The 13,544-nt window shown below is 29.8% G+C and overlaps 1 protein-coding gene across 1 annotated transcript in view; it reads right to left on the minus strand.

The window, feature by feature from the left end:
• Positions 1-212: 212 nt before the first annotated feature.
• The window catches only part of LOC131850311 (uncharacterized), a 67,097-nt gene continuing 53,765 nt past the window's right edge, over positions 213-13,544 (minus strand). Inside the window, exons 3-7 of the mRNA XM_059200510.1 lie at positions 11,828-11,945; positions 7,700-7,872; positions 4,101-4,175; positions 1,276-1,359; positions 213-1,013 (exon numbers count right to left, since the gene is read on the minus strand). Of these exons, the coding sequence (XP_059056493.1) occupies positions 1,292-1,359; positions 4,101-4,175; positions 7,700-7,872; positions 11,828-11,945 (434 nt within the window). The 3' untranslated portion in view covers positions 213-1,013; positions 1,276-1,291. The remainder of the gene's footprint in view (positions 1,014-1,275; positions 1,360-4,100; positions 4,176-7,699; positions 7,873-11,827; positions 11,946-13,544) is intronic.

Raw genomic sequence — 13,544 nt, forward strand, 5'->3', positions numbered from 1 at the left:
CCCCTTTTAAACAATTATAAACAATTTCATAGAATTTGTACAGGTTATACGTATATTGTGTTTAGTTTAAAGTTGTTACAACATAAATAATTTTGTTAATGCAAGTTTAGCTATTTTACGCATGTAGTGAGTTATATAAGTTATATTATTTAATGTAGTTTTATATAAAACGATAATGTACCGGTATCTCTGATAGAATTTACATAATAAAATTTACACAAAATAAAACTAACCATCAACGTATTAATATTAGACATTTTTTAATTTGGGATTTTTATATTTATCGACGACATAACAATCTATGCATAAATTTAATATAATTTATACAGTTTTTTTAGAATTAAAATTATAAGCGATCCGTAATTAAATCCTCCATATATTTTCTAGTATAACTATATATATAATTAAAATAATCCTAACATTTTTAATTCCATTATGACTTTAATCAAATATATAAAAAGATAAGTGGACAAATCAGGAAGTATGTCGAATTTACAATTGGATTTTGTATATTGACTCAAACGAGATTCGAAATCGAGATTTCCAACTATTTAAAGCAATTACTAAGCTTATACAATTTCGGCTATTTTGTGAGAAGGAAGAGCACTTGAAAATTTACAGAGGTTTGTAATTAAAATTAAAAAATGTCTCTATTCATTTAGGCCCATTTACATATATTATATAATATATACATTTTCTTTGCAAGAAAACATTATTTACACCTATTGGGTTTTATATTAAGAAAAATATTTTTTTTAATATGAAAATTCATTAAACATATCTGTACAATTGAATAGCTACAATTCAGTTAATTTCGCACTTAACACACATATAAGCTATTTGGATTTGCTTGACAATTTTATTGTGAAATTGTGTATCTAATAATAATATATAGATATAATCCCAATAAAAGTTTTGGTTTTTTTTGGTAATTACACTTTGGGAAAAGACTAGAGAACTTGTTTTTATACACTTTCAGTTCATATTAACACTTGTTTAACACAGTCCTTTATCTGTAACAAAAATATTTTTTGTATTAAATATTAATTGTATAATTTTAAATTAGTATAAGATTAAATAAATATACTATATAATAATATTATTTAAATAATAATATAAAAATATGAGATATTTAAGTTTATTCAAATTGACTCTGTTCAAATTGAGTTTAAATTAAAAGCATAAAACAAAAGTATAGCCGTTTATAAGGTTTTCAATTTAAATAAATATATAATTCGTGCTGAGAAATTATATATAAATAATTTACATTCTCACCTTTTTTATCTTCCCATTATGATACAATAATTTGAGCTAACACATTTGTGAGAATTATAGTCAGTACCGTACAGAGTCTTGTACCTGAAACAAATTAATGCATTCTTATTTCGAATTTGAATATGAAATAAGTACATATACTGTGATTGATCGGATGAATGGATGATGTCGGGAATGGAGACTTTAGAGGAGATTAAAGAGGATGGTTCTGGGAATGGAGATTAGAGAGGATGGTTTCGGGATAGCAGAATACCTACTAGGACCTCGAATCTTCATTTTCATCCTCATACACATACACAGGATGACACAACATTTTTTAATGCCGGCTAAATTAGAATTTCTGATCTTTGGGAATTCGGGTTAATAAATGACTTGGCCATGACGCTATCGAAATATTAATTTTCTTTTATATCTCTACTAGGTACCGTTTCTTTAAAGTTATTATAGACAAAGTAACACGTTGCGTTTTAAAATTTCATTTATTCAATACTACAATAGCTTCTCGCCCCGGATTTGCAATTTATTTAACTACCGCCTCGTAGTAGTGTACATGTATTATACATACAAACCTTCCTCTTGAATCACTCTATCTATTGCTAAAACTGCATTAAAATCCGTTGTGTAGTTTAGAAGATATAAGCGAACAGACGTCAGCGGCGGTTTTGTTTTGTAAATATAGAATAAGTAATCAAAATAATACACTCATACCAATCACTTAATGGAGAATGAATACTATATTTAATTTATTTTCTGCTACTGGCATAGGCAAATAGAAGTATATATGTGGCGTTCTAACGAAAGTATTGATCTGTTGTATTGTGTTGTTGTGTTGTATTGTGTTTTAAATTATTAACTATGTACATAGAACCAATTTGAGTATCAAAATTTTCATATATTTGTTTTCTTTTTAAATTGCCTTTCTGTTTATCTACCCGGTATATATGTATAGTATCCTATCGAAATTGGATATTTGCATAAATGTATACTTCAGTTAAATAGAATAGAATAGATAATCTTTTATTCAAATAATATTTTAAACACTTCTGAATAGTCATAATTATTATTTTAATCTATCGCTCATTGTCTGCTGTCTCATCACAAGAAAAACGAGCAAGAAGCTTGCGTGTTGCTCCAACTGATGATAATTAAATACTAGTGACTGTGTGATGATGATGATGATGAAATTTGACGGTAGCTAATTAGTAATGCAGATACTTTGATAGAACAATAGAATTCTTAGTTTAGCATTAATTTATATATCTTAAGAATTTCTCTATCACTTTTGAATACATTTATTTTAATTGATGATGATGGAATAGTCATGATGATCATTTTCTCTTCAGTGCTAATATGCTGAGGAGAGGAAACAATAATAGATGAAAGGGTGTAGATAAATCAGGTAAGTTAACGTGGCAATTTATCTTAAATTACGATGGTTTCCCGAACAAACTAAATAGAACCAGACTGGATACTACAGTAAACGGGACCTACAGGTTCCATTACTAATAATTCGCATCGTATTCAAAGAAGTTCCTTCTAAACTATCGTGAACTTCACAGCTTCTCGCTGACTACTTAAAAGCCACTTTCTTTACTTTAAATAGGATATACATATATATATATTTATTTATATATATATATTGAATTGTAATTTTATGACATAAAAAAATATACCATTTTATTTTATCCTTTTTGCATCGATTTATTTTATATAGTTATCGAATACAATAGCTGTCTGCACATATAGAACCGAACATATATATAGATATAATATATAAATAAACATATAGTATTATCCACCACATAATAACTACAAATGTCTTCAGCTAGTAAATATACATGTCTTAATAAATAAGTAGTAAATTCGATGTTTGCAATATTTCTATTAATAGCGAGAATATTTTAAGGTGCGAATAGCATCAAGTATTATTTTTATGCCTCCTATCTTGAAATGTTATACTCTAAAGTAACCTTTATTAAAATATCTTGAACACAATGAGATTAGGCTAAAAAGAGGCTCCTCGATTAAATGACAGGTCTCACAAATTTCCTTTAAAATTAACAAGAATACTGTCAACAGCGAAATTTAATCTAGGGGCATTGTCTATCGCTTAATTACTGCAGTAATTGGAAGAGTAAAATCGAAGCTGCTCGCAAAAGCGACAGGTATTGGATTCGGGGGATCTGGAGTATCAATTTCCTTTTGATGTGCTTATCTTCTTAAAACTACAAAGTAACTTCCCATTCCAGAGTATGGACAAATTATTTTAACGTCGGTGGCCTGGCGGCTTGGATTAATTAAAGTTCTAGGTGTTCGATTCCCGTATAATACAAACATTTATTTATCTATTTGTAAATGTATAAGGGTGATATATATGTTAAACATGCCGTGATAATATGATTTGTCGTGATTATATCATATCTGTTTCCCCTCTTAACATATATTAATGTAATATATACATATAATATAGTATATATTACATCTGTCTACAGTCCACCCGTGACTAGGATGATAATGCCATTGAAATATGGCGAACTCTTAAATAATATTTTAATATATATATGATGTGTACAAATTAAATATTTTATTGATGTTATGTTTTTTCTATATCCTTTTTGAGTATTTGAACAAAAAGGCGAATCTAGTGTCTAGGACACATTTAGATTGTTATCAGAGTTACTATTACCACAGCCTTAGACAGAAAATTGATACAAGATTCTTTTTAAATCGGCGAGATTCGAACTCACGAACTTATTTATCTATAATACGGAGTTGTTAACTACTAGACTATGACGTTATGGAAACTTTAATATATTGTAAATTACCCTTCGAAACGCCAACTGCAGCCGCCAGTTGCATATCAGCCGCCGTCGGCATTTCAGGCGTCGTACTTATAGGACCTGCATAGAAAATTATACATATAATAAAGTAACATAACCATTGTGTTTTTTTATTCTATATGTTTTTATTTAGTTTCATTAGATTACTATATTACTATGTACATGTAATTGGTGAAGTAAAGAATTTGTCCGTCTCTATATCTATAATAAATATTTTTTATAGCACAGGGGACAAACGAGATTGCGGCTCACCTGACGGTAAGTGATTACCGCCGCCCATGAGCACCCGCAACACCAGGGGAATTGCAAGCGGGTTGCCGGCCTTTTAAGAAGGAATAAGCTCTTTTCTTGAAGGTTCAACATCGTATCGGTTCGGAAATATCATTGCTGGAAGGTAACTCTACAATGTGGTTGTACGTAAAATATAATATAACAAAACAAAAGTACAAACGGACTATTGAAACATTTTTTACGGTTTCATTTATTACATTAAAATTACGTATATATCTATATGTTAAGTATTTAATACAAGTTTTACCCGCGACTTCGTCTGATTTTACTGTATATTTATACGTCAAATTTCATTAGGATGCTTTCATTCATTTTCAGTAAGATCAATCCGTTTAGTCATGAAAAGGTAACAGATTGTCAAATGTAATTTCGAATTTACAATATAGATACGAAGGTGGGCCGGGAGTGGATGGATGCGGAAGGCGGAAGATCGCATATAGTAGAAGACATTGGGAAACGGCTATATCCAACAGTGGATAGAACAGGCTGAGATGACGAATATAGATTATGATTCAATACATTATATTCTACAATGGTTAGTATAATCTGTGGTCAAGTAATCAGAATGAAATAACGAGACATTCCTTATCTCATTCCTTTATCTTTTAATATCTTAAATCCCTAAAAGGTAAGAAACTGATATAGGAACTTTCCTTTATAACGAATACATAATTTCATAAATATAAAGACATTAATATGGACCATTATTTATCTGTGGAAAAAATATTCCTCGGAAAAAAGCAGTGGAGATCATATCCATCGGCCAATAGTAAATTACCTCAAGCCCTTAGGGACAACCTTCGGTATAACTAAAAAACTCAATCCATCATAGTAATACATCTTTCAATGTCTTAATCGTAATAAGAGTGGGTTTTGTATAACTGAACTGGCAACTGATAAGAAGTTGTAACTAGTATTAAAGGACATATGTTCATATGTATGATAGCCATTTTATCCCCTTATGTATTGCCATTCCTAAAAACTATTGTGTTTTTTTAATGGATCACAATGAAAGTCTCGTCTACACTAACAATACATGCTGGTGAGGTACCAGTGGAGGATGATAAGATGAGCATAACGTAAAGTCAGTTAGCCCATCGTGACAAATTCAGTATAATGATAGTTTCCAGGGGGCACCGCGTGGAGGTAACCGGACAACATTCCTAGCAATAGTGTTACTGTTACTTTACTTTTACGGTGTCCATATTACTAATAATAACTTAATAATAATAATAATAATAAATCCATTTATTGCCAACATCAGCACAGTTACACAGCTACACATTTATACATATTTAACATGGTACAAACTCAGCTATTGCCGCGTGGAGCGCTGGTTTTCAGTTTGTACGCAGGCCTTAATGACGTGCTAGATTCCACAACATAATGAAATAAAAATGGTAAATAATAATAATATTACAGATATTATTTTATGCAATGCATGTGCATCTACACAATAAAAAAAAAAATCACATTTTATGTCGAGACTATAGGGCTGTCTCTGTCTATAATATAATAACTTATGCGCTTGTAGCCTGTAATTTTACTGCCATATCTCATTTTTCAAAACAGAATACACCTTGCGAAGCAGCATTCTTATTCCTGCCGTCAAGCAAGCAACTAGTTTGACGGCAGAAATCTATACATCTATGCATATAAATAAAATTGGAGTATCTGTTTGTAATATTAAAATAACCATTTTGACTACATGCATATGAATATAAATACGGTACATACGCCAAAATAACATTTTTTACAATCTTTATCTGTCTGTCTATCTGTTTGTTCCGGCTAATCTATGAAATGGCTGGACCGATTTTGACGGGACTTTTAATGGCAGGTAGCTAATGTAATGAGGAGTAACTTAGGCTAGTTTTATTTTAGAAAAAGTCTTTTATTTTATAAAAATAAAGTTAAATTTCACGCGGACGAAGTCACGGGAATAGCTAGTAGGAAACATAGAGATATCTATATCACACTTTGCCACACTAGACATAATTAAACTACAAGCTAAGTAATATAACGATTTATATAGCTATTTAGTGTATACATAATATAACTTCATTCCAGAATATTTTTTAACAACCACCACTTGAATTCAATACTTCAACAACAATACTTGAACATCAGGTGAGATTGCGGTCAGCGGATCAGATTTCATAATAGAAAAAAGACAATCGTTTTCATTAAAAAAGAAATCTTCATAATGTAGAAGGTACATAAGTAAATTCTTGATCTCTCATTCTTGAATAAATTCTAAATGACGCTGTGTGAATTGTTCAGGGATATTATATTACCTTTATTATATCACGCACCGATTCAACATATTTATCCTTGTTTGTCTCATGCTCAGCTGTTTTTCAGGTGTTAGGTATCTTGTTTGGACTTTTTACAGTGTGTATAAGTTTTGTTGATTTTTCATTAACAAATCAGTGATAGCACCTAGTTTGTTTGTGTTGATTCTCCCACCCGCCGATATTCTATTAAGAGCATTTTTCCCACCCACAATGGAGTTAACGAACCATAAAATTATTCACGAGACTCGTTGCAGGAAATGTTCCATCTCTCTTTCCTACAATTTAGATAGCTGTGTATACAAACTTTTCCCTGATAAAAAGCTTAAATAGCCCTCTCGCAAATTATTCCTTGAAATTGTTATTTTCATGCCTCCGTTAAAAATATTTCCATTCCTTATTCTTTTCTTCGTCGGCATTAATGACGTTCGTCGACTTATAAAGCGGTTAAATTGCTTGTTTTAAATAAATAAACAGGTTTCTGTTTGCGTCGTCGCATTTTATCCTCTCGGTAACCATCCATACCGTCTTTGTCTGCCTTTTTTTTATATAAAGCGTCGCCATTCAGAATCAGTATCACGGCTTTCTATAGAAATTATTAAAAAAAGAGCAAAACTTAAGTTCATTTGCGTTGTCTGTCGCGAAGTTGTCATACAAAGACAGACAAGTGATGAAGGGCGAGTAATATGCCTTTGGAATATTCTTTTTGATGTTTCGTTTAAAAGTCAAGCTTTGAGTTTATGTCAAGAATGCTGAGACTAGTTACTTTGTGAATTTTGTGATAAAGGGTAAACGCACTTGACAGTGAAAAGAATTGACAATGTTTTATAAAAGCAGAATAGAGTCACAAAGAAAAGGAATTACATCATAAAATACACAATAAAGAACACTTTAAAATTATATTAACACACTTATCTAAAAAAAAAAACAATGGGACTTAACAAGTGTTAAAAACACTTGTATATAACATCTAAATAATTTTAAGTTGTAGATATTTACCTGGATAATAAATAGCTTCTTTTCTAACAGCATATTTAGCTTGTGGTATCCTTAACGTGCAGATAAATTCTGCCGGCGACGGCAGGTCCGCATCACGCAGCGTGACTGACGAAAATGCCGAGTACCTCCCTTTTGAATTATAATTAAGTGTATGTGAAACACCTTCTAGTCGCCTAGAAAAAGAAAGATTTAATCACAAATTTGCAGACTTTTTAATACTTAAGTATAGTCACTATTTACATATATGAACAGTGCGATAAACGCATTTTAAAATAACAATTATAATTTTTGCTGATATCTTTTAAATGTAACATATTTTAAATAAAATACTTATAAAACTATTCATTATTTTAATTAAACATAACATTAGAAGTCCATGAGCGATCCATTAATGATAATATTGCAATACACATGACGTATAAAATGACCTATTTGTTTCAAAGTGTTTTTTACTGTAATTTGACATCATATATTTATTATAATATTAAAAAAAAACTAAATATATCGTCTCACTGTACTGTATGACTTTTTCAAAGATTAAACCTATTACTAATAATGTTATGTGACCTATAATATTATGTTACATGCTATTGTATACTATTATGTTACTATATTACGTGGCTCTATTTTCACATTTGAGCTTCATTGCACTACTCGCCTGTTACAATATCCTGGGGATGAACAGAAGCACTGACATATTGCATTCTTACTCTGACACTATACTAATAAATTCAATTTCTTTTAATTTGAATAGAAATTTTTTTTGTAATCTTTATAATGCTCTATTCATCTATTGTTCGTAAAAGTGTTACTTGTATTATAATCTTGATGTCGAAACAACTAGCAAGATAACATTCAAATGTCACGTCACTAGCAAACTTTAGTTTTCAGAAGTTTTAAGTGTCTCTATATAATATTGCGAATATTTTCTTTTAGATAGAAAATATATCGCTATTATACTAAAATCAAATACGAAATATTAGCCACTCATATCTATACTAATAATAAAATTGAAGTGTTTGTTTGCAATTTCAAATTAATAGCTTGCCACTAAATGTATATGAAAGTATACAGTATTTATATCAAAAAAGTATTATAAAGTATTTTGTCTCTCTGTCTGTCTTGCTTTTACTAATCTCTGAAACTGCTGTACCGATTTTGACAGGCTTTTCACTCGCAGATAACAAATGTTATAAGGAGTAATTTATTTCAGAAATTATATTTATTAAAATTCCATCTGGACAAAGTCACGAATAAATTGATATAAAAACACATCTATTTTATATCAAGGCATTGTTGCATGTTACTGTACCTGATACACCTTTTAAGATATTGTTTATATATTTTTTTTTCTATTATTTTTTACAGAAAAATATTTTACATGACAGATATCTTTGGTTGTCTATTTTTTATTTAAATAACAAAATTAGTATATATATATATATATATATATATATATATATATTTACTAACATTATAACACAGTCCCTTCGCTAACAATTACGTTATTTAATACCTCCGTTACTTTTACTTGAAATTATGATTTATGTACAAGTCATGGAGTCGTCCAAATATAAAATTTTTGCATTGAAAAATTACGAATTTTTAGATGTACATACGTAGACATTTTAGATGTACATAAATACAACATTGTGCATAGAACATCGAGGCTAACAATACAATTACATACAACAATGAAATTGAGGGAAGCCCCGGGGAAATCCAAGTTGAAGGAAAGTTCCATTCTAACGATAGTCGAAGATTGAAAGGAATTAGAGAACAAATTTGTAACACCCCGCTACATATAGTACTAATATATGATAATAGTGAATAATTTAAAATAAAACAAATTGTAAAACATTAGCTTTCAATAATTGGCACAATAAGTTTTAAACGAGTGATTGAATAAATAGAAATATAAATAATCTTTATTTAAATAAACTCAGTGCAAGCACTTTTAAATAGCCATATGTTTTATTGTACCACTCATTCAGAATGCATATTCATGACAAGAAGAATGAGGAAAAACTTATTAAAAATAAATTACTACGACGATAAAAAATTGACTATTCAAAAATTCTTGTAGTAAGTTGATTTTAATGAATATTTTTTATGTAATAAGCTGTACGAGACGTCCATTATGATGTTTATTCTGTCAATTTTTTTTTTATATATTATGTTTTACGGCTCTGGATACAAGTTCTTTTAAACCCCACCTTAACAAGTAAACTGAACTCGATGTTTTGCAATACACATGGTTACAAAAATTAAAGTAAATTATAACTATATTTCAACTATAACTTCTGAGTAACTACATATAATTTTATATACATATAATTGCACACAACGCTTATCAGCTATCGCTTCCCGCAATGCGGTTATTATATGCGCTGGTAACCCCATACATCATGACGGAGCCATTCTAACCTGATCTCTATTGAAACATATCCAATATTCTTATGCAACTCAAATTTACAAGAAAGAGAATGTTGAAAAGACCAAGTTATTTTGGACTTGGCAAACTTGTTAACCGATCCACTGGAAATTAGACGGAAATCACAGGAAAGAGAAACTTCCATGTTTGGCATTTGGAGCGGACTTTGGGGGAACGCAAATGAAAATTATTATTGACTAGCAAGCCGCCCCGGCTTCACTCAGTGTACCTATATGCGGTAAGGATGGTAGCGTTGAGAAACTCTTTTGATAATATATTCTAAGTATATTTTTTGTATTTTTTAATCAAAAACATATAATACAAATTCTAAATAATATTTTTCCAGTTATAAATAGTTTAATTACATATTTTTACAGCAGGCATATGATGGTAGGGTATCTCTAATTTTGTAACAAAAATATATAAGCCGTGTTTAAATCAAGTGTAATTTTACTACATCATATGGAAGATTTCTTAAAATCTGTTAATTGATGCTTGATTGCTTAAAAAATTACTTAAGAATACCTTTTTTTTAACGCCTGAAAAATATTTCACAAAGACAATTGCTCTACACGAATTTGTGTATCTGTGTATGAGTCGCTGTTACCTAAGTCATGGGGTTGCATTAAAAAAAAATTAGTTACCTACAACGACGTTAGCCTGTCCTATAGATGATGTAGGACAGTCCCCTACTTGTTTGTTAGGACGATAGGTGAGATAATACTAGACAATTATAATAAGTATCTATATTCATTGAAGATAAAAAAAAATTGCAAATTGAATTTTAATATAAAGTTTTTTTTTTATTTATCCACGAAGCACAAACAAAATAATCAAATGTTGCCTCTATATAAGTTTGGTCGTACAGATATTTGTTATCATCCGTGAAATGAAATGGGTTGGCTAATGTTTGAACTTCATACAGGATTGTGAATATTGTTTATTGTAATTGATTAATTCATAAGTTTTCAATTTTCATTGTGTGTTATGTTATTGAAAATTTGATTTCCAACAATACCTCATAGTTATATATTGATTTCAGTAATTTATTATTAAATAAATAATTCTAGTGTTTTATTATATTAGAGAGTATATTTAAGTAGCTAATTCAAATTGTATGTAGATCAGATATAGACCCATTTTCTTAATGTACTTATTAAAATCTAAACTAAAACTTTATACAGAGAGAATACATTAATTCGTTAATTGTAATTAGTTAAGTTTTAAAGAAGTGTTCTTATAAATTCTAAATCCAATATAAAAACAAATAACTAGAAAATAATAATGTACTCTCTATATGAAAAAATGAATTCGCTAAAACGGCCTGAGTGGTCTAGCAGTTTAGCACATTGCCATACTTCCGATAGTCACGGGTTAGATTTCTCGCATGATACAAACATTTATGAGTATTATCTGTCTGGGTGTTTTCTATACATTATATAAAAAATGTGTTAATATCAGTTATCTGCTTAACTTAGGACAAAATGCGCTGTGTGAATTGTCCTGAGCTAAAAAAATCACATCCTATTTTCAGATGCAGTGCACTGATATACAAAATGGCAACGCCATTTAATACGAAACATCGAGACAGGTACCATAAAATTATTCGTGTTAACAATATAAATATAGATTTTGGTGTCAATCGTCAAGCTATCAATTGATATAGGTATGACATGTGTTTAAAAAAAATATACCTCTCCGGCGTGGCGAGTGTGAGGTTCGGCGCCGGATACGCCCCGTCCGCTGCGCAGATGACATTCACCGTGTCGTCATCCGTCTTGTTCTGAATCAACCGGAAATTCGTCTCCGGTACTGTAACATTACACTTCTGTTATATATAAAGATGTGTACATCCATATTTATATCTTATTAATATTATAAAAGTTTGTAAGTATGGGTGTTTGTCACTCTTTCACAACTACTGAACGGATTTTGATTAAACTTTACAGTAATATAGCTTAAGCATGAGAATAACACATAGGTTATATTTTATACTGAAATTTAATACCAGTAATATTATAAACTCGAAAGTTTGTGAGTATGAATGTTTGTTACTGTTTCACGCAAAAACTACTGAATGGATTTTGATGAAACTTTACAGTAATATAGCTTATACATCAGAATAACATATAGGCTATAAATTTCCCGCGGGTGAAACCACGAGCACAGTTAATTATTAATAAAAAAATATGTCTCGGCGGCACTTTGTGCGGTTCATGACTTAAATGGTGAACGGAATAAAATGACATGCAAAAGTATTGTATTTGTATGAAGACAGAAGTAATAACTAGTATTTATGTTATAATTGTATCTTGACGGTTAGTTGAGCCGTTAACTTAAAATCAAATATCTTTACAGGCGATTTAGCTGAATAGTTTAGGATCGCATAGAAGACAAATTTACAAACATACATTTTGAGTTATATAAAATAAGTAATGTGCAGGTTATATACAGACAAAAATGTCAATGACCCCACTATACAAGTTTTCCAATGATGTCTCTGTACAGACAAGTACAATGTCCACGGCTATATTCTACAATATCTATTATTAAATGCAATAATAGTATTATAACAAAAATATTTTACTAGTAAAACATTATATTAACAAAAAGTACTATATTTTATCAGAGAAATATTTTTTCTTTTATCACACAAAACGATATAACGTTGACTACAAGGTACAAGTGACCTAAAAATATGGATGTATGCGAGAAACTCTTTTGTTTGCAGCGCGATGAAAAAAAACGTTTGACATGTTGTCTCGTCATGGTTTCCGATTCCCAATAATTCAACATACGATCGACAAAGGCATCATATTAAACTTTGAATTCAGTCATTATATTTTGTAATTATTCGTCAATATCTGCTGTTTTTTGATGTAATTCACTATATAAAGACTGCGACATAAATATAAGAAGAATGTTATGGTAAAATAAATTTTAATCGGAAGCCATTTTATAGTCGAAATAATATTTTGAATTTCGAATAATTTAATACTCTAAATTCAAAATTGGCAATGACAAAATTACAATATTTTTTTAATGCAATATGCATTAAAATATGTTTTTTTTATTAATATGTTTTACGGCTCTGGATACAAAAATATTGGTTAACCATTTGTGTTGCCTCATTATTCTCAATGTCACTTTCATTTCATAGAGTTGCAAGTGAAAACTGAAAGAGATGAGCTAAAGATTGTGGCCAATGCTGTATTTTTGAAAAGGCTCAGTATTATAAAAGACAGAAACAAGATACTAGCAAAACTAAACCTATATTAATCTGTACATAAACATTAAAAGATTAAAAATCTAATTACCTACACATTATCCAATAAGCCTATTATAATATACGGCGAGTTACGGTCTTTTATTTTCTTAGAAGCCTTAAAAGTGCTATTGGTATAAAAAGTA

The sequence above is a fragment of the Achroia grisella genome, unplaced genomic scaffold, assembly GCF_030625045.1.
Source record: "Achroia grisella isolate CSIRO2021 unplaced genomic scaffold, CSIRO_AGI_Agris_v1 utg729, whole genome shotgun sequence".
Lineage (NCBI taxonomy): Eukaryota > Metazoa > Arthropoda > Insecta > Lepidoptera > Pyralidae > Achroia > Achroia grisella.